The 22,969-nt window shown below is 47.4% G+C and overlaps 1 protein-coding gene across 9 annotated transcripts in view; it reads left to right on the plus strand.

Moving 5' to 3' along the window:
* Positions 1-22,969, plus strand: part of LOC121587803 (protein catecholamines up-like) — an 85,192-nt gene that overhangs the window by 42,292 nt on the left and 19,931 nt on the right. For 5 of the 9 annotated variants that reach the window (XM_041904964.1, XM_041904967.1, XM_041904968.1 and 2 more), the window contains 2 exons: positions 9,566-9,625; positions 10,425-10,454. In XM_041904964.1, coding sequence (XP_041760898.1) covers positions 9,566-9,625; positions 10,425-10,454 — 90 coding nt within the window. Of the gene's footprint in view, positions 1-3,089; positions 3,263-6,304; positions 6,810-9,565; positions 9,626-10,424; positions 10,455-22,969 lie in introns of those variants that run through there. The other 4 variants (XM_041904970.1, XM_041904971.1, XM_041904973.1 and 1 more) reach the window with 4 other exon arrangements.

Genomic DNA, 22,969 nt, shown 5'->3' on the forward strand with positions numbered 1-22,969 from the left:
CGAATGTAACTCCTTTTTCTCTAACCAATTAAAAAGTATACCAAAATTTCGAATATATCTTTGTGTGGCTTGGGCACGACTTTTTCAGTTGATCAATATGCAAACATTTATTGGCACCATTCGATGAAAAATTTGCGTAAAAACCCGTTTTTGTTGTTGTACAGCAGATTGTCACGGTTGCGCCTATATTTACTAGGCTTGCGTTGTTCCGTTTCGTCTGTTTTCGGGTTTCTGGGAGGAATGTCGAATTCCTCCTAGGACTGTTGATTATTTGCCCGTATTTGGTCCATTGCTCATTGCTTTCGCTTGACCGGGTGTGTGGTATTTTGCTCACTTGGTTCTGTTTGTTCGTAGTATTATGCGTGATATCTGTTTACATGGTACGGAGAGAAGAAGAAAAAAACCCCGAACCGGTTGTTGTTTATTTTTCACTTTTTGGGGAATCCCCCAGAATTGAATAACATGTAATGGCGATTTTGGCAGTCTGACAGCATGTTTTGGTGGTCGTAAAAAAGCTTCTATAATTTTCGATCCCTGCACGAACCCCCCCCCCCCTACAACTGCTACAAGTGGCAATACCTTAAGAAATGCTTTTCAGGCAATCGCCCGGCATGTAATCTCGGGCCAGCACCGCTTGCCAATTGTGTTGCCGGCCGAAGAAAGAAGTGCCATTGCAGAAATACTACTTTACCATTGGGTAAGGTTGCGATGATTTTCATTCACAGGCTCAGCGCGGTGGGTTAATGTGAGTCGGTCGCGAAGAAAATGTGTAATTTTACAACCAACCAACCAGCCCTCGTTGACAGTGTGTGCTGTCCCCGGTAGAGAGCGCATGCGAGAGAGAGGGATTGAACCTCCATTTCTCAGCAGTTTGGCTTCGCGCCGTGGTGTGACTGGACACCATCTAACGCGGAGCACCGCGGGTTTGCTTAAGCGTCTTGACTAATTACGAAATGAGCTGGTGTAAGGCGATAATTGGTGACCCCCCACCCCACCGGTGCACCCACCCGTGGATACTGGTTCGATCTTCGATTCGACGTCCGTTGTTCGATGCTTTTGATCGCAGCACACAACAGCACTCGGATCCATGCTCGGTCCCATGCCTGGCCAGGCCAATCGAACGCTTTTTCTTCAAGATTTTCGTGTGTGCCAACGTGCACAGCGATGATAAGTGCGCTCGCCCCACGTGCGCGCTTGGGCAAGTGGCTCTATTCTCAAAGCACTTTTTTGTTGCCTTTGCTGTTGTTGTTGCGATTGCATCTTGCAACGATAGGTTTCACATCGGTGGCCGATAGTGAGCAATTGGTTCGCCGATTAGAGCAATGAAGAAATGGACGGTTGTCTAATTGGAGGCGGAATGGTTTTGCCATGCGTTCCACTGATACCTTCAACTTAGCATATCGCTTGCGATACTTGGCTTAAACCTAGAGATATGATAATTCTAAATACTACAAACCCAACTATCCCTTTAGCGCCTTCGTACCGTGCTTAAACCCATTTATCGGACGAAGGCAAATATAGCCTTGAGTTCGGTTTCCGGGCTGCGGATGATTCACGTTCGTTCTAGCGCCCGCACCTAGACTGGCAAGCGGCAACTAACGTGAGTCACGATAAACACAAATTAGAATCGAATTGTCAAAACGGGCAAGTTGTTTTTTTTTCTCCCCGCATTAACTGCGTTGCTGCATCACAAAGCGGCTGAAGCACAGCCGCAGAACAACAACAATAAAATTGCTCATCGGAAGATGGAGGCACCCTGCCGGACCATTATTTTCATATTTTTGTTGATGTAAAAGAGCCACAGCTTTATAGCGCGCGGGTGATGTGGAGCAGCAAAGCCAATGCTTGTGTCAATTCGTGCCAATACAACTGTGAACACACCAGCCCGCCCGGTGAGTAATGCATGGAAACTTAAATTCCAGCACCATTGGGGTTAGCGCTGACGGCTGGACAAAGCATTGTGGTGCCGGTTTGTGACAATCAGACAAATTTGTGTGAACAATAGCTGACAAATAGGTTGATTACCCAAAAGGTGACCGCTGTTTGCGGGACGTTCTGTGGAGTTTTTATTCTTCTTCTTTAGTCTGTAATGGGTCTTGTAAACAAGGCGGCGGTTTGTTGACATGCTCTTATCGGGCTGTTAATGAAAGGGAAACAACAAGCAACATCATAATTTAGAATGTTTGCTAGACATTGCGCAACAATGTTTTCGCAGTGATGAGTGATTATTCCGACGTGAACCTTCAAAATGACCGTTTTGTAATGCTTGTTGCATACATTTAGGCGCTTCGCGCAGGCGTAGTAAAACGTTGCTTACAGTTACACTATACTTCCTGTTGTTTAACGTTTCCAAAGCGATTATCATGCTGCAGTGGTCAGCTAATGAGGAGTTTCCAAAAAAAAAAAAGCAACTCATTAACAAGCATAAGACGTGTCTGTTTCCTTCCACACTCAAACGCAGCGCTCTCTCGCTGCACTCTAAGGCACTGTCTCAGCCGCTGTCGAGTTAACCCCTTGTGAGCGACAACATTTACCGTTTCACCCTGTTCTTACTGTTCGACGAGTTGCATATCTCTTCCTACTTGATAAAAGCTAACTTGCTCACGCTGCTTGGACATCAACCACCACGACAATCAACCGCTTCCACACACTGACAAACCATGGTTGGGCCCATCATTTCATCGTTTTTTCTGCTCTGCAACTTGCACGTGTGGAGGGTTCGTGCCGAAATACGTTACATTACGTTACATCCCCATTCACGCGGTTCATCACACACGCATACAAGGGCAGAAGTTCCGCAAAAATGAGCGATGATGAACGATGATATGTCGCGTCGTCTCGTCGATGATTACAGGTGCGCACACACACGGCAGGGCAGCAGTTTGACGGCAGGGCCGCCCGTTCATTGTGTTGGTAGGGGGTCGCTACAACAGCAGCGCTCGTGCGCATCTGTGTTTGTGTGCGGCTGGTGCGATTGTAATCGCGCACAGCGTGCGCCCGACCGGTCCGAGTCGTGCGGCGGAACCGTTTGCCGTCGCCGGGCGGCGGGGTGGCGCGATGGAGGCAAAATGGCAAAGAACGACCGTTGGCTGAATGCTTGGATTCAGTTCTGGAGCAAGGGTCCTTACGGAACGGACGGTTGTTTGAATTGCTCCCCGCAGTACGAGGTGCTAACGCGGTGCGCGCCATTGTTTTTGTTTATTTGTTTGTTGGTGCGTTGCGTGCGTGATCACAAATCGTGCGCCAAATCGTGTCGCTAAAGGTAGTGAGTTTGTGACGACCTGAGGATTTTAGTGTAAAGTGGCTGTGCTAGTGATTGGAAAGCAATAGTTTTGTGGCAGTATGCAACGGCCGTGTGAATTTGGTTGTTTTGGTGTCATGACAACGTGTGCAATTTTCAGCCGCCACTTTTCAGCAACATTAAACCGATCGACATAGAACACACAAAGGAAACCCAAGCTCCCTCACTCATAGTGACATTTCAATGTGGAACGAAATTAGAAAGGAATTCACTTCACCCAAACGCACCGGAGCAAACCGTTGCCGGGGCGAACAATCGGTCAATAAGGAAGCTGGTTGGATGGGGTTGGTCGTTGGTGAATCGTTGTGAGGGAAGTTGGCGGTGCCTGTTACGCCACACCGTTCGCCGTGCCGCCTCGGTGCAGCAACAGCAGAACGAACGTGCTCAGAGTGCAGTGTCGGTTTCGGTCCCAGTCCCGGGGAAAAGCGACCTGCGTGATGGCACGAAAGGAATTTCGCTGTCCGCTTAATGATGCCAAACTGGTGGCTGGGTGCGGAGTTTGCTCGTTTGCTCGAATGCACGCGGAACACTGGGTGCCACTGCCGATGAATGCTGCGATGTTAAATCAATCCGCTGCGAAGCGAACTTTCCGACGCCATTCGACTCTGGAGCGAAGTAGAATTGAAGTTGTTTGGGATAGAATTGTGCGCAAACGCACATGATGCACCGCGTAACTTTGGTGTACCAATGGCGGTGACGTCCTAAACGGTCGTAAACATCTGTCCAGCAAATTAGGTCAGCTTGTTTGTGCCCGATGCGCACCTGTCAAACATTCTTCAAAGTAGAGCAAACACCAGTAGCCCCTTGTAAACAGTGGCCTAGCATGTGCCACTATTGTCCCCGAGGTGGGTATGTAAACTCCCGTCACCCCTCCGTATGACAATCACTTGACAATGCCACTCGAAATCTTCGCACCGTGCAGTGGTCGTGCAAGCGATATGTGTGCACCCGTGCAGTGTCAACAACCTCACGGCGTCGTATCTTCCGCGGTGGAATGCAACGCGTGAAACGCTCTACCAAACCCCAACCAGGCCTTTTCCTTCTTGTCGCGCTGTGGCGTAATGGAGGTGTGCTGTAAGGGGTCCATTTCGGTTCGGTTCGATTCCGTTGCAGCTTCCGCTTGACCATGGCCGACATCCTTGACACTGGCCCAGGTGTGTAGAGTGTGTAGCCTCGCCGAACGAGCCCTGAGCTAAAACTTGTGACACAAACAGCGTTCGAAGTAGAACGCAGCGCCGGCAAAGGGGCGCCTTCGACATCCTCCATTCGTTCTTGCGTCCTAATGTTTGAGCGCCGGCACGTTTGGTGCGATTGGATGCGATTTGTTCCTAGTTGGATCCGTATTAACCTTCACGCGAGGCCACAACCACCCTAAGGCGGTGCTGTGTGCAGTGTGGTTGACTCTGGATGGTGTGTCCACCACGACGAGCTGGCGGCCACCATCGAACGGGTGGCATCGTTACGCTCCGATGCTTCCTTATGTACCACGGTCAAGGCCGTTCCGGAGTGGGTTCAAATTGGCACAGAATCGACTCGGAAACATATTGTGTGGGTAGGCACAGCGCAACGACGAAACCGAATCACTGCTGCAGAACGGAAACTCAGTACTCTCGGTGGGCTATAGTGGGCCCTCGCAGCGGGTTACCGCGCCTGCTTGCGCAGGAACTGAGCGACAGAAAATGCAGAACCGCGACGAACCGCGACACACACGCGCGGACAGTGGCCACGGTTTCGGCGTCGGTCGGGGTAGGATCTCGGTAGTAGGAAGTAATCGAAGCTATACAAATAATCAATTGGAGGAGGTTTAATCAGTGTGTTTGGTAGAGGCTTGGTCGTTGTCGTAATAGGCGTGAGGAGTGGCATGGTTTTACCAATCGCTTTAGGTTTAAACCAATGGGAATAGTGACTGTTTTGTCTTATGAAACGCTTGCTAGTCGTAGTGAGGCTTCTATATGTTGTAATTTGAGACGTAAGGCTTAATAACGCAATATAAAGTATAAAGCTAAATAATAAGGCTAAATAACGAAGTATAAAGTGTTTTGTATGAAGTTTATACACACAAACAGAAACGCGTCGTGTTTGAAAGCATGTGACCATTGTTGGACGTTGTTTGACATTGCTCGCAGCCAGGTGAACAGGTGATCAGGTTGTTCAGCTATGAAAGTGCACGATAAGAAAGCATCGCGCGCCTTCTTACAAGACCCGATAGAACAAAAAGGCTAGCGGCGAGTGGGTGATAATTCAGTGCACACAAATAATGGGTGCCCCTTTTGCGAAGTGCTCGCCTCCAAGCCGCATCGGGAGCGGCAAGATGGTCATGCCAATCAAACGCCGCTGCGTATCGCGATAAATTAGTTCCATAGAAATGATACGCGCGAAGAGCAGACGCCATACGGTTTGAGAGTGATAAGGAACCAATCGGACAGGTTAGGCATGGGCAATACATCGCGCATCAGATATCGCGCGCGTACTGCTGCTACGTCAATCGCTGACAAGATGAACGCTCTGCTCACGTGGGCCAAGCGGAAGAAACAGTGTTAGTGATAACCCTGACCGTGGGGGGACAAACGTGAAAATGTGTGGGCATAAAAGTGGTTGCCTTCTTTGGCAAAGCTTGAAGAAGCGTCGTTTGAGAGTGTGTTGGTGCGCAGCAGCTAATCATCAAGCGCGCTGGGTTGACGTCGGTGTGCAAGGGAAAAGTGAAATGAACAGGGGATATAATGGGACAGATTGATGAGGTGCCTGAGGCCACACATAAAAACTGATGAAGAGGGCAGCAGTGTTGGGATGAAGATGGTTTTTCCCAAGATGAAAAGTGGATGAAGGTTGCGTCGGCACAAGCGAGTTTTGATCCAAAGACGTCTGCTATGCCAAGTGATCCATCTACTGATTGTACTATAAAGCAGCGATGTTTAGGCGAGGATAATTCCCTGTTTGTAGATAAAATCGCAAAATGGCATGCCAATCTTATCTTTTATCTGTATTAAAATTAATGGTCTACAGCTTCCAAACCATCCATTTTCCGTGAATTTCTGTAATGTTGGATTGCTATTAAAATAGCAGCATTCCCGTGTGTATGTGTGTGTATTTGTGTCAGTGTATATGCTTCCAACATCACTCGAAAGTGCTCCCCCCACCCCCTCCCCCCAGTGCCTTTCATTCTCCGGGGCATGAAAGTGCAGTAATTTATGCCGGTGTCTCAGATGCGACCAGGCATCATTAGCGCAGGCAAGGCATGATTGATTTACCATGTTGAAAGACAATCAGTGTCATCAGTGTACGCGCAACTAGTTGCTAGTTGGCCATCCTGCCGTCTACCGGCTTGCGGAAGTAGAAACGGACGGTATTTCGAAGGCCAAACCCCGCTCGCACACGATGACGATCCTCGGCGAACCGTCGGCCGGTGTTGTGCATCAGCAACAGCAGCAGCAGCACCAGTTACTATCACTCTACCACCAGCTCCGGTCATCGGCCGTAGACAACGGAACTCATGCCGAACTGTTAACAGGTAACTATGGCGATGGGCATACGGACGTGCACGTGAACGCAGTTTAGTCAACTACCATCGCGACGTCGTCGTCGTCGTCGTTCCTGTGCCTGTGAAGGTCTGTGTCGGTAAACCGTTCGCCAGCCCGGGCGTTGCGGCAGGAACATATGATGCATTCTCTTCACGTCCAAAAAATCATGAACACTCTTGAAGGTTATCCGGAAGTCCGCAGATGACGTCGTCGTCGGTAACGTTTATGCCCGCAGGGCACAGCAAAACACTGTTCATAGTATGCTTACGGTTCTGGTAGAGCATATTTATGTGTCTCTATTGCGTCACGTTTTAGTGAGAAAGAGACAGAGAAACCGGGAAATTAAAGAAAGCTGTCTTATCGTTTTAGCTTTATGACATACCGCCTTCGCTGTGCTAGAGGTGGAAGATGTTTTGATATTTATTATGTAAAGGATCTATCACCGCTATCTCACTTTGACCACGACATTAAGTCTGTGGAAAACTACTTTCTTCTGTCCCCTCATTTTTTACCCCACGATCGGCGCATTAAATATGACGTTTCCGAAATGCAAAACCTGGCACCGTGTTTCGTGTAACACTTGCTGATGGCTGATCGAAATACGCCATCACTTCCGCCATAGCACCGGCGTTGCATAAGACAGACTGGCCCCGTACACTCGATCACTCGGCTAGCGGCTAGGTGACGGGACCGAATCAGTCAGTTGGTCAGCAATGTCGCTTCCGCCGAAACTGCCGAAACTTATTGCCGAATGAAGAAGGTGGGTTGAGGGTGCGGGGATGTGGATGGGTAGGTTCCTGCTATGTTTCTATGCCGCATGTTTTGTGGGCGGTTGTTGGGTGGTTTCGCTGCCGCAGGAAGGATTCGGTTACGGTTGCTGGGTTGCGTTACACAGGTCGCGTGCATCGCACACTTTCTCATGGTGCGGGAATGTGGTATGCAAGTACGTCACTGTGTGTGTGTGTGTGTGGGGTGCTCGATGTGCTCGGAGGTCGATCGATGGTGTAACGATCACGATCCCCGTGCATCGACAGTTGTGATCGGGTGAGGGAAACTGTTAAAATTTTGAAAGCTCTACTTTGTTTCTCACCCCCTCGGCGGCTTGGAGGTGCTTCGATTTGGAAGCAATAAAACGGCACTCTCCCTTTCTTCCTGCCACAGCGCAATGCATCAATGCTTTGGATTGTGTGTTGAGCGCTTGAGGATAGTTGAGAAAGTTGAACCGAGCGTACACCTTACCATGCACACACAGGGTTTTATTTGTGGGTGAATGCAAACACTGGGGCACTCGGCACAGAAGAAAAAAAAAGCACACAAAGAAGCAACCAGCAACGAAACAACGCGCAAAAAAGGTTAGTCATGTCGGACGGGAAGGAAAGCAACCTTCGCTCTGTCATGCACAGGAAGGCGATTATTCCTATTGCATAATGGAATATCTAGATTCACAATATTTGGACCGAACGGTGTCAGACCGGGCGGCTAGAGTATATGTGGGCATGTGTGTGCCAATGTATTAAATCCTCTGGCACGACAATGCATAAATCAGCGACTCTCGTGCGCGACATGTCACGAGATTGCACCAACGTTGTGAGTCAACGGGGTGCACCTGATGATGTAAATTGATTGTCTCAGCATCCTGATTTGTTCGAGCGTGTATCAAATGGCAGACTTGCGTGCTACTGTTCTTTCGTACAAAAATTAAAATGTTTGCCATCTGTTCTGCCGGGTACGCTCGGGAACACACACACACACGGCTCAATATTGTTTGATAAGTGGTAATGATGAACGTTGTTTGATGAGTTTGATCGGTAAATAAATTGTTCGATTGGCAATTGGCAGGAGTGCGGTAGCGAACAGCCGCCATCATAAACCCGCCCGTCTGTGAGATGTGCTAATGAAGTGTAAACATCGATTGCTTGACGCATTGTTTATGGGGCCATTGTGAGTAGTATTGTCGATGATAGTAGTGTTTGCATGTTTGCTATTGAAATTTTGCGATAAAAACAGGAGAATTGTGTGTTTGCAACAACGGTGACACCTCGGATGGTTTAAGCTTAAAGCTAATATGCATTGAGTATCCTACAAGGCTAGACGTGGCAGGATTTTCACAGGACTATGGCCTATGAAGCCTGCAAGTTACAAGGAGTTGACGAGGATTATTTAGACCTACAACATATAATAATAGAGCCACTACTGAGTATACGATGAAAATAAGCTCAATAAACAAAAAAAGCACCAAAAGCCAACAGGAAACATGTTCGGTGTGCAAGCAAATGTGTACAGTCAAGTACTGTTTGCATAGAAAAGAGATCTGTAAATCTGTCATACTATACACCACACGCCGTGAATGTGGTGAATTTTGGATATACACCTCGAGGTGTGTGTCTTGGCTAAAATTGGCACCAACCAACTTGCACGCAATAGGTTACCCGACAACATCTTCAACACAAGTGGTTGTAAGTACAGTGCGGGCTGTATTTATTGCAAAGAAATATGTGTAACCGATTGTATTATTACAATTTAGAAGGATTTAATTGAATTGGGATTTACTTTGATTTTTGTCAATTAACATTTAAGAGAGAAAAAAATATTTAAAACAATTTCAAGTGTAACACTTATTTCTGCCTTTTGTGGAAAAAAATACTAAAAAAAAAACATATGGACTGCTGCTCGCAGAACTGATTTTTCTAGTTCATACTACTTTAGTTTTTATTTTATTTCATACATTCCTCTTTTTTCTTTACAGCCGCTGGAGAAGGGAGTGACGTAGACAATGGCAATATACAGGACTTACTCAACGATACAGGTAAGTCGAAGAAGCTTTTTCATTGTGCTTACGTGCTTTTGTGCTTACGAGTCTAGGAGAAAGAGTATACTGTCAGTGTGCTGTCGGTTCGATCGGAGCGACAATGTAGCTTTCTTGCATGCAATGTTGCTGTCTGCCGGTTCATAAACTTTTACGCAGCAAGCTTTCATTCTTTGTTCAAAACAGAAAAACCCAAACAACGCAATTGGTGTGTGTTATCAAAACTCCTGAGCAATGCACTTCAACATTTAAAAGTGTTTTTTTTTTGCGTTTTTTTCTGCTTCTGAAGACGAATTCCTTCGCGAGCACAATAAAACATCCACTCATCCACCGTGCGACCATTGACAAACGGGGCTAGCACCGTATTGATACTACGCTTTGCTGTCTATCGGTCGGATTAATTAAGCTAAGTCACATCAACGTATCTGTTTTTGCTTACCGAACCAGCAGGCTCATGTGCTACATGTGCATCCACACGCTAATTGTGGCCAATAAATGGGGCGGCCGTGCCCGTGTTGAGGCCATGTTTGCTTAAGCCTTCACGTGCAATTGGACGTGATCGGGGTTATTGGTTTAGAAAAGGTTGAATATTTTAATTTACAATCAAAACAGACTTGAAAATTGTGTCCCACTACAAAGTCGCCGGAAGGCAGCATTTTCTCTTTCTTCAGCTCCACTCTTGCTAGCTACATGCGTTTGTGTGCAAACATTATCAAAGCTTTTTGTATTGTTTTCAAACCTCATTTTCAACTCATACGCATTGTACTATGTTTTTTCTTCTTTCCATCGTTTATTGCAGATTCTGAGCTTTCTTCTCTGTCCCATCTTGGTAAGTTCATTAACTTGTTTCGAGTTTTGAGCATATTAATCTTATCCACACACTGTGATGTTTTTCATTGATGAATGTCGCATTTTTTCGCATATTATCATTAAATACGCTTTGCAAAGGTATATCGTAAGGTAATGGTGTATAGTAAGTGGGTAGCAAATTTAACACTTTGAAGCATTTTGTTATTTTCTGATGGCTGTGTACAACTTATCTCAGGTGTGTGGTTCTTTTTTTTATATTTCAAATTGTAATTCTATAATTAAACTGTATTAAGTGCTGCTTCCGCTAATCCCAAAACACTCTTACCAGTGCTTGAAAAAGAGTGTGTCTAGCCGTAATCCGTCCCGCCACTTGAGTTAATGTGTTTGACAAAGCACGAAACTGAGTAAAAAGTAGCTTGAGTAGGAATTCAGGTTAAGTATTATCACTTGATGTTCGAATATGGTATTACTCCTGGTAGATTGTTCACAGATAACGTGTGTGAAACGGAAATGCTGTGTTGATAATTTATAACCCTTTGGTATTTTTTTACTGCTTGGGAAAACTAAAAATATATTGCCAGTGCGTAGCAAGACTAGTTCCGAACCGAGTCAAAATACATTACAGTCAACAAGTACACAACAGTGATAATATCCACAATTATTATATTTGAGTTTATCAGAGAAAATTTTGATAATTTTCCAGACTATCGTGTTAAGGATAATGATTGGAATAAAACATCTAGACTACGTTAGAAAGGAAAAGTAGCTGCTAGCAGTATATGTAGGATGAGTTGCTATTTTCCCTTTCCGTGTTATCTTAGTTCTGGCAAATGATATCAATCCACGCATACCATTAGCAGCGTCGCAGATATGTTTTTTTTTATCAAACTATTGAGTGAGCGTATCGTGATTTATTTATATCATCAGCTCACCGCATGGCACTGCCATCAATCGCAGCATGGTGCCGATGGCGGTGGTAGTGGTGGTTGTGTAACAAACCGAAGGACAGAATATTGACAATAGTTGCGTAAAACGATTCATTTTAAGAGAACGAAGCGAACGCGCGGGCAGCACAGTGTGAGCAGACAACACAGGCAGCTGAAGTAGAAAGTGGCGGAACACAGAAAAAGGGACACTGCACTTATGAGTGTGGGCAAAATTTAATCGAGCATAGCGTTGTATGTGTCTGTACAATTACAATAAACACGAATGCCGCCCTACGCTAATTCATTGCACTAGATTTTGTCGGCTTCCGGAAACACGACCAAAGAGCGTGATTGTATGCCATGGAAAGTCAATCGTAAACAAATGTCCGTGACACATTTTATGGGCGCCGGCAGATGCTGGCTTTTCCCATGGCGAACGTTTCTATCAAAATTACATCTAAATTGGGTTCAGTCATAGCTTTCATTTTGGGGCTCTAATTTTCTGCTTCTTCTCTTCCATATGAAGCAATTGGTTGATCGAAAAAAATATTTCTGTGCAGTAATTTCATTTGAAAAGACTCTTCTTATCGCGGTTCACTGCTTATCGGACGCCATGCAGCGTCCGATTATGTTTTGAAACTAGTATCCTTCAAGGATACACCACCCTTGGTGTCATTGCTCTTGTAGTCTGGCGCCACGATAGTCTCTATAGTTTAAAGCGATTACTTCAAACTGGGATTGTACGCGACGAGACACAAATTCGCCTAATCTTTATCGCTCCCAGAATAGTGGCACTGTAACTGATACAGCACGGTCCAGATAGCGATGATTAATTTCACATTTAGAGCACATCATTGACGTTTTCATCACTGCTCCAATTACTTTCAAAGTATCTCTTTACCTGTGCTAGTTTTGTTTCGTGATATTTATACTTTGCAATCTTCATCCGCTGACAATGTTGCGTACGACCGGGGATGATAATCCTCACGGCTGTTACTATTTTTAGCCCCACTGGAGCAACCAATAATAAGACCTGTCTCGTGCGGATTGTCTGCTTCATTACCATCCAACGCCGAAAACCCACTTCCTCCCCTGGGAAGGAGCTGGTGCCCGAACCGGACATTGTTAGTGCATTACCGGCGGCCGGTTATCTCCAAGGCAAAAGCCACGCACGGGCGATAGTAGCGTTATCGATCGTGCCCGGAAACGACACGACGACCCCGCGGTCTGACCTACGAAACACAAAGCCGGTTACTAATCTTGAACGCTACGGCGATTTGTCACTTATCAATGTGCTGTACTCTATACGGTTATAGATTTAATGAGAAGCTTCTATCGAAGGGGGCTCGTTCCGACCCAATTGGCGAGTGTAGCAGCCGATAGAGCCGGACCAGCACCAGCAGAGCGTGTGGTAGCGGCGGTTGTCTTAAGCAATCGGAACCACGGCTCCCAGGGCAGCCGTTGTCCGTTTGACGTCAGTCGTCGTGCGCTTACACACGGGAGTGGTGCATATGGTGCAATCCGATGAGGCCTTGTGCTCCCATTATGCGCTCACATTATGCGCTCTGTGGTAGTAGCATTCCTCCGCTAAACTCGTTATAGTGGTGGATCCCAAAGGTACACATGAGGGATTGCAGTAAACAGAGACGCGGACCACCACAGCATCGTACCGTTTGACGTCAGCCCGTTTTCGGAGAATCGCGTTTCGAAATCCCGCTGACCGAATCGTACTATTTGGGGTACCGGTGTCCGAAAATCTGGACCATATTTACGAACCTCGATCGTCGGTAACTCGGAGCTGATTTCGCCGCCCTCCCCCCAAGTCGTAGGTGGAGTGACATATGGTGTGGTGCGCGGTAGACCATATAATTGCCATCCAGCGTCTGACCGAACGCGGCGTGGAAGTAATGATGTACAGAAATAGACTCCTGCACACCATACACACACATCACACATCTGGTAGACATGTTGGCGGCGTGACACCGGTCGCGGATACTATGAAGTGATATCGTAAAGTATCGTGATATTACTATTGGGATTTGGGAGAGAGTGAGAGAGGGTGTGAGGACGGTTGGGGTTGGTGCCCCAGGTGCCATTAACCGAACGAGCCTAGACTATGACAGCCGGGGGAAGATGATGCTAGACGAGGGGCACTTTTTCTCAATATAAAGAGCAGTAAAAGATAAATCGCTCAGGTGTGGTAACATCCTCAAGGTTGGGGTATGTGTGTGTGTACATGTTGATACATTATTGTGGCTAAAGCTAAATATAGTTCTCGATCGGATGTTATACTCTACTTTCATTTCTTGTTGGTAGATGGAAGATGGGAAATAATTAAAAGACATTCATTGTGCCGGACTGCTGCCCGGACCATTTAATTACGCTCGTAAAGTGTAAGCTTACTGTCATGCAGCTGTAATGCTGCTTGAATTTTGAATGATTCTCTACCAGTAAACGGTGCTGCAAACAGAGGGGTAGTAGTGTAAACAATAGAACCTAACATTACAAATAAACAAAGACGTTCTATACCGGCACCGGTTTTTGGGGAGCGGAGGTTTAGCTTCATGATGCACCGTAAAACCGTGTGTACATCATTTCGGATCGTCCGTTATGACGATCGGGGAGGGCTGAAGACCTAAGAGAAGGAAGAAACCACAGGCACGATAATTGTGTTTACGCTTTCCCCTTTTTTCGGGATGCTGGAAAAAGAACGAGCGAGTAAAATTAATTAAACTGTAAGAAATGTTTGGTCGAAAGAAGTTTGGTTTCTTTTTTTGTGAAAGAAGCCGCGCCTCCAACCTGAGATTTTAACGCGAATCGTCTTGCCGAAGGGAGCAGAACGGATGCTAGAAAGACAAATATTGTTTTGAATGATTCGGCTGGCTTGATCTGCTCTTGGCTGGACCCTGATTTTTTGTTGTTTGCCGTGGAATTCCTTCGCCAACTTCAAAGTAAACGTGAGGAATCAAACGTTCCAACTGGTCCCAAAAGCTTTATTTACCTTTTGGCGGGCCTGATCGTGCACGGTGAATGCGTTTTCTCTCCATCAATTCCAGCGATACGGCGGTAGCGCGACGAAAGGCTACGCGACACGCTTCCACCATCATCTTTGCTCCACGCAATCACGGGCAAGTGTGAAAATGCGGTCTTGACGATGAAAAATCATCAGTACGGTTCGTACGGTCGCCAGGCAAAGGGAGCACATTACAACAAAAAAACTGTGCTTTACAGCTGGGCGGAATAAAGGATTTGCCTTAACAACCGGGTCTAATGCATTGTGTCAATAGTGTGTGCGGTTGCTAGCGGAAAAATACCTCACTCGGTTGCAAACTGCCGGGCAAATGGGTGGGGAGTGCGAGATACCTGTGGTTCGCCCTAGTGACAAGGCCGCTTTCGCTCGCGCCCGATGGAGAGGGGAGGTATGGGGGAGGGGGTAAATTTGATTATCATCTCCATGGAACCACGATCACACCAAGCCAACATGCGCCCCGTTCCATACCAGAACACTCTCGAGTGCGATAGTATGGGGTGCAAAAGATATCAACAACTGATATCCACCTTTCACACGCTGTCTGGTGTTGACTAATTAGTGTAGCGCACTGTAATCGTCGGCCGCGCGCTGCTCCATCTGGTGCTCGCTCTCACCATGCGTGTTGCCAGAGCGTTCTTTGCCGAGCGAGCCGTATTCGAAACGATCGTGTTGGTGCGGTCGCCATGTCGGTGTGTGTGAGTGTGTTTGTGTGTGTCTGTGCTTAGCGAGTGGCTCGATCGCGCTTAGCAACAGTGCGGGCTTTTCTTCCTGCAGAACAGCGAAATGAACGTTCGAAGGCAACAACGGGAAGCGTCAACGAGAGATCTCGCTGCCATGCTTGTGATTCCGGCAGCATGATGTTGCTGGGGGGCATACCACCAAGGCATACCATAAAATTTTGGCCGGTCGTACTGCGGGTCCGCAAGTGGGTCAACAGAGACAAAAAAACGAAGTAAGACACGGCTCATTGGTTTTCAGAGTACCGCGCGGGACTTTCAGTCGGTCCCGAGGGCAATTCCAATTCACCCCCGGCTTGGGGCTTCAGCGTTGAAGTGATGCTGTACGGTCACACAAACACACACACACATGCCCATGAGATCAGCTGATCGGATGCAGTTGATGTTCGATGGTGTGCTGTCTGCGGTGCATATCGTAACGCTTATCGCGTAGGAAAATTCACATTAATTCACTGACTCACGCTTTCGTTTGAAATGCTTCCCGTGTTCCCGTGTTGCTGTCGGACGCGAAAAGATTGCCGGTTTTTTTATTACTAGCTTTGGGAGCTGCGGCGCTGATAACGGTACGCTTTACACTTTAACCTATGATATGATGCGCAACGAATTTACAACCACCCCCCAACACGGGATTCTCGGTAGAGGGAGGGTCGAGGGCACCCTCCACATTTGAAACGAGGTAATCGTGTTGGCGAAGGTCAACCGTGGGATCTTGGGGGCTTTTCCAGCCGATCATTCTCGCCACGCCATTCACACCGAATTCTGGATCCGGGTCTTTGGGGAGGCCGGGATGATGGCCGGGGCAGAGAGAGAGCTAATCAGGGAGGGGTGTTGCGGGTGCAATAAAATAATCCATTACAATGGCAATCGCTGCGCCAACACTTTGCCTGGGACGCTCGTGCCGCGAGCTGTGAAAGGAACGGCTGTCAATCGTTATCGGTTCAGCGGTTTAGATTGTAAATTAAAGTGTCAAACGAAAGCAAATTGCAGGCGACACACAACAGAACCGTAAACAATAGCGAATAGAGCTGTTGCACATAGCAATTGTTTGCTTACAAATAACGCTAGCGGTGCTACAGAGTTGCCAGAGCTGCCAACTGTTTGAAATGAAACGATCCGGTTGGAGTCGCGTTTGTGGATGTTTTGAATAACCTGGAGAAAGCCTAATGCTAACAATCTAACATCTGGCAGCTTGGGTCCGGTTGCAAGGTGGCGACAGAACTCCTCCGGGAATCATCGTTCCGAATCGCTTGCTCCGCGATGTGTTACCAACCATCGGTTAGCAGCTCAAAAATAAAATAGACTTTGGCCGCAGCGGCAGCAGCAGCAACAGGCAAAAGCAGAGCACAGAGAGACAGCGAGCAAGACTGCCAGACACAAGAAGCCGGGGGCAGGACCGTAACGTTAGCCCTTTTGGTACGGCGCTACGGCGATGTGTTCTAGTTTCGTCTGCCGCCGCCGCCGCCGCTTGTCCGTGACGGAGCTGTGTGTGTGTGTGTTGGGGAGTGTACTTTTGCCTTAGATTGTCTCTCTTTCCTTCCGTCCCAAGGGTCTAACATCCACTTGGGTTGCATTGGTGACGCTTTTTTGTTACCGTCTTCACCCGAACATGATCTTGCTGGTCTCGAAACCGTTCGCGCACGCTTGTCGTCTCTATGCTGATCGTGCATGTAATCTCTAGTACCAGTGTTTTGTACTACACATACACACACACTCAGACACACCCTGCGTTTGACCTCCGCCCGTGTGTCGCCATGTGTCGCCGTGACGAAGGCAACCTAGTTTTAAATAACTCCCGCATCTCCGGCCCTGCCGCTACTACTCCTCATTACCGAAGCTGCTATGCTGCGATCTCACCATTTTACGCCTGCATGTCTTGTACAGCATGATGCTGCGTTTTGTATTTACAGTTTGCTATTAATACGAACCACCACGGTTACGATTTGGATCGCAGTGTAATCTTTTTTGCATCGGACTCGATCGGGCCACAGCAGTTTGCGGATGTTTGTATCATAACAGGGCGAAAACTTTTCCACGCACGCAATTGATATAATTGCACGGTCAGATGGCAATTCCAGCACCCTCTGCTATCGTTACCTGCTGCTTAAAAGTGGATAGTATAGTACGATCGAAGTAGTTGAGTTTGTCCCCAGTCGCTCTTTCTCTCTCTATCTGTCCTTTGAAATGCTGGTGTTGCATCACGAAGCATTTATTATCGGAAGACCTACCTCAAGACCTTCCCCATTTTCTAGTCCACCTTTTACCTGATGTCTGTGTATGTGTATGTTCGTATACAGCTAACCCCATCCGATGGCGCTGTACTCCGATGGCAGGGTTCTGCACTACTTTTCAAGGGTGTCTCTGCCCTTGTGCCGCAGCAGTGTAGTGTAAACATGTTGGCGCCATCACCACCAATCGGGGTGAACACAACGATCACCACAACAGGGGATCACGGGACAGGGAGGGAAATACATTAAAAACAGCGCCGCGTCAGCGCCGATCGACCTCGATCGCAGAGACGGGGGTAAACCCAAAGGAAACAAAAAGGGCTTTAACAACATGACACAAAACAACAATCCATCCAAACTGATCGATGGGCAGAATAAAAGCAAAAAAACAAAAACCCCTCATGGCAATAATAATCACAAATTTGCTGAAACACTTTCTCTTCCGTTACCACCGAGTGACTGTGACTGTGTGTGTGTGTGTTGTTTGCCTGAAGCCTGGAGTTGGGTTGGACTTTGGTACGCGCGCGCCTCCACTGTAAATGCATCGATCGCGTTTCATGCGCAGTGGTTTGGTAGCAAGGGAATGGGCGGGGTCCTCACTAATAGAATGGCAGTAGAATGTTAGCGGTCGTTTCTGTTCCTTGTTGGGTTGAGTGAAACCAAAAAAAAAGAAGAAAAAAAAGCATCATGTGACTGCTCACACACGCTCGTCCATCGAGTATCCAATTTCACGCGAGTGGACGACAAACGCCTGGAACCGAAACGAAAAAAAATGAAAGAATAAAAAAATCGCCCTGGCGAAGACACTGACCTCCGATCGTGGCCCTTTCCAAACTGCCGTGGAAACAGGCGGCTCGCTAGGTCGCAGCTTACCTTAGCAACAGTCGCGGGGAAACTTTGGACCGACCGGTCGATGGCGGCTGCTCGATTTTGCTAATCGAAAACTTTCAAACCCCCTTTGGGAGTAGCGATAACCATCAGGGGGGGCAAGGCAGCTGGAGGCTTGGGGCCGTATCAAAAGGTTATCAAGCAATTCGATGCATCTGTGCGATTGCGAATAAGGCCGTGTGGGGAAATCAGGGATGGAGTGCATTGCGGCGCCTACTACGAACCTGGGGCGCACCGGGGCCAATGGGTGTGTGTGCTGTTTTGCTGTGACTATTTTTACCCCGCATTGGCGCTATATTTGGAGCCCTGCATTACGGATGCACTTATCAGCGGCGATAGAGTTTGCTAAGCAATAATTACAATCTTTCATTGAACAGAAAGGTACTGTGGGATTTGCAGCAAATTGTGCTGAATTATCACACACTGATACGAGACGGTTGCTTTGTGTCTATGGCTTAGTCTTTGTTGTTCATGCTCAAGTTGTAGTTGTAAGAAATTCATTGACCGCGATTTCGTTGCTGCTGCTGGTACATAAGTAAGGGGGGCTAAAGGTTGAACATGATTGCTCTTAATTGACAGATACGCGAGGGATCGGTTCGGCCATGCAGCATGACAGTTCGGGCATGCTAATTGCTACTGATTGTGTTTGGCGACGGAATGTATGGAATTGAGGAATATTTTATTTCTTTTCGTTGTTCGAAGTTAATTGGACTGTTGAAACACTTTCTCCGGTTTCTCGGCAAGGCAATAAAAGTCGATTAGAAAGCAAAACAAGCAATAAATGTAGTAATAAGAATAACGTTGTGAAAAGGTTCGCAGTCGTCGTAAGTTGCTATTGTACAGTATTGCAACACCAATTAAGAATCAATTTGAGTAGTGTCGTACAGAACCAGATCGAACTGTTTGATAACATCCCAGGCCACAGGGTAGTCGCATGTCCGCAGTTCCGTAACTCGCTGCATAATGTAGAAGGTTCTTTTTTCTTCTTCATCGTCGAATGCCAAGGTTGATTGAAAGATAAGCTTCTACAAAGTATGTTCCAGGTGAAGCCGAAAGGGAGCCTCCGCAAGGACATAGGGCATAACACAACCATCAATGTTCGGTTTTTTGTTGTGTGTGTGTGAGTGTTTTAGTTGGTAGTATGCATTTGTCTTGCTATGCATACACACCACTGCTAAATTTAGTACCAATTCACTAATGTTCCCTGTTCTCTGGTCTGGCTTTGTTGGCAACAAACGTATCAATTCCCCTTTCCATTGATGACCATCGAAAATCGATAAACTAAGGGAATGGGAGAAAGGACAAGAGACCAAAGAACCACGAGCCTTGTCCGTGGACTTTGGATGGATAGTTTTCTATCAACACAGCCACATACATACACACCCAAAATGTCCATCCTTTCACCTTCAAAAGGGCTAGAAAGCGCGTGTGCTACTCGTTAGATTCACACGCGCCATCCAAAAATCCGCCCGAATGCGCGCGGTTGAGAAAGTTCTGAAAATAGTTCTCAGTTTTTGTGGCGGGTGCCGCGAAAAAAAAAACAACAACATCGGGTGTTTAAATACACACACGCTGAGTGCACATCGCGGGTTTTGGCTTGCCTTGTGGCTGATCTTTCTAACGCCTCAGCAAACGATCCAGTGTGCGGGCGACCAGTGCATGGGAGTCCCGTGGTATATGATTTATCTTTCAGCTGCTTGGTCAAGGATTTCCCGCTTAGTTAGAATCGGCATCGGAGACGCATTGGGAGCTCCAATGAGGGTTTGCGGTTTCGTCACCGTTTTTTTTTTTTTTGCTGTACAGCTATGCTGTGGTCGGCGACAGTTACTACACAAGCGGGCGTCACACGAGCACGGCGCAGTCGGGCAATGATGAGTTTATTCTTAGCAATGGGTGGGGTACGGTTAGCCGCCGCTCTTCGTGCTTGATTGCGTGGCAAATCCACGCGGTCATATGACAACGGTCGATGGTGGGGCGCGTGGTCAGCAGCAGAGCGGATCGTGGTACGGATTCGATGGTGACGGCGACGCGGCATGGCGTTAACCGATGGACGCGACGTTTAGTTATGTCTTTGTAGGAGTTTGTCACCCGTCCAAGCGCAAGAGAGTAATTAGCGCCCGAACGGCTTGCCTTTTCGGTGGGCCATGCTGTACCAGAAGGGAAAGGGATGGTTTCACTTTATGACGCCGCTAGAAATGCATCTTAAAAAGGAACTTTTAAACGATTTTAATGTCCTTTAAAATGTAATAATTGACATGCCTAAAATGTTAACAGCATAACCCTTTCGCTCATACCACTATTTCGTCAACATATATCACCCCACTCTTCCACACTACATTATCGATAAGCCGCGTGGAATCGTTGGTTGTGGCTTGGTTTTATTTTTAAAGCCAGCCGGCAACTAATTTTAGTTCGCTTAAACTACAACCACCCTGTAGAATCAAGCAAACGCGACGGAATCCTACGGCGAAAAAGGGATCGCCCGTGTGCTCATCCCACCCGTTGGCTGCATTCTGATCGGATTGTGCGATTGTGCCCAGAGACACCCAGACTCTTGGGAAGGATAGTGCGTGCGTCAACGCAGTGCGCCCTTTCCAAGACCGAAACTGCACCCGGGAAAGTCCTTCGCTTTCTCCTTCGGATTGTTTACGGTACGGTGATCCAAACAGCCAAAAAGGAGGGCCATCGGTAGGGCGACCGGGGGCGAACCCGGTACAGCAGGTATACCAACAATGTTTGGCGCTGTTTCGGTTCCGAGCACCGAGAGCGATCGTTTGTATCTTTCGTGTCTTGATGCAGCAACCCCAAACGATTTATTGCAAATGCGCCGAATTTGATTTTTGGCATCTCGTGCAAACATTGATCCTTTTGATGGTGATGATGATGATTAACACCATCAGCTGTGTGTCTGCCGTGTGAAAGCAAGCGCACCCTAGACACTGTATCAGACGACGAACCGGGAAGTCGCGCTGGGGGTCCCTGCCTGTGTCACTGTACGCGCGATCGCGTAGAATAAATCAATGCAAGGCTTGCGGGCAAAAAATCATCCTCCCACCCGCGTTCTGAGTTGGTGTTTATATATATATATGTGTGTGTGTGTGTGTGTCCACTGCCCCATGCACTGGGCAGAGGGAGAGCGTTTGAAATCTTTGTCCGCCGGGTAACTGCGCCAAACGAGCCAAGGCAAACCGATCGCTCATCGTCGCCGCTGCTTGGCGCGCGTTTATGAATGAATGCGGTTACGCGAACGTGTGCGGATTTGTGGGTTGTGAGTGTTTTTTTTTGTTGTTGCTTCATTTCATTTTGCTGCTGTAATGTACCACTGCTCGCCATTCGTCATTACCATATTCAATCTTCGCACCTCAGTGACGGTGACGATCTTTCGCATCCGTCGGGGGAAGAAGATTTGCTTCACTTTTACTCTCGTTGGCGGTTGCACTCAGGTCACGATGCTGTGACGGCGGTGACGATGACGACGATGATGATGATGATCTAGATGAGGGTGGTGCTGTGTGCGAAAACTGACACGAGTGCGAATGTTCAATCATTTTGATTGTTGTTTTTTGTGGCATAAAATGGAGACAGATTCGCCGTTGTTTTCCTTCTTAAGAACTTTTGCTAGTGAAGTAGAAAGACATATTAGACTTATGAAGAAAGGATTCTTTTCAGAATTCTAGCAATAAACGAGCACTATTGTTTGTCTCCAAGATAGAGCGCTCATTATGTGAAGTTTCTACACAATTCCACACCGACAACTTTTCGCTTTGAAGTTACGTCTGCTGAACAGCTAGACTGCCGAAAAGGAGCACGATTGAACTGTTCGAATGAAACGTGTCTCCAAAACGCCTCACAGCCTTAAGCCGCCTTAAGCCGTGGTGGTCATCCCACGCGCAAGTGGCAGTTAGACACACCGTGGCTTTGTGGTGGCACTTGGGGAGAGCCTCCGCATCTTACATCGGGAGCCGCCTGCTGGAGCTTAACTTTATGCCCTCCCGTTACATAAATGTAGTGCGGCTTTGGCCACATCCACTGTGGCATAACGATGGCTGGAGATGCTCTTATGCAAGAGTACCAGAAAATGAAAAAAAAAACGAGAACAATCTTATGCAAAACGAGTGAATTGATTTACAGATGCAAAACACCACTTTTGCTGGCAGTTCATCATGGTCCAATGGGGAGCCATAAACCGTTCAAAGTGCCCTGTTTTAAAGCGTTTACTTTCGCGATCCACTGCAAGAAGGTATGCAAGGATAAAAGGCTGCTGTAAGTACTACCTCAAGAGTACTTACTACGCCACCTTTGGGCGCTCCTTGAACGACACTTCCTATGTGTGTCGGTGCGCTTGCAACTCACCGCCGACGTGCTCGGTCCACCTGGTGATGTGGGGTCACCCCCGGGGCAGTAAACCATAAAGTCTCGCCAACTGCCAATAGAAAGGTATAGCCCGGTGCATATGTCAGCCCGCAGGTACTTGTCGTAGCACCCACACCGAACGGGGTGATGTTGGGGCCTGTCTTGCTTCCTGCTAGACGGCCCTGCGCGCATGGATGAATCAGCAGCGGCGGTCGAGTTGTGAACCGAAATGGGTCAGGCTTCGACTCCCCACGCAATCGATTGTATCGTTGTATGTAATTGTACAGATGCAGGACATATTAGTACCAACCTCTGGTTTAAGAATTTATCAATATCTGATCACCTTACCGTGTGCACCTTGGGACGTTTGAGCA

Source organism: Anopheles merus, chromosome 2R (genome assembly GCF_017562075.2).
Source record: "Anopheles merus strain MAF chromosome 2R, AmerM5.1, whole genome shotgun sequence".
Classification (NCBI taxonomy): domain Eukaryota; kingdom Metazoa; phylum Arthropoda; class Insecta; order Diptera; family Culicidae; genus Anopheles; species Anopheles merus.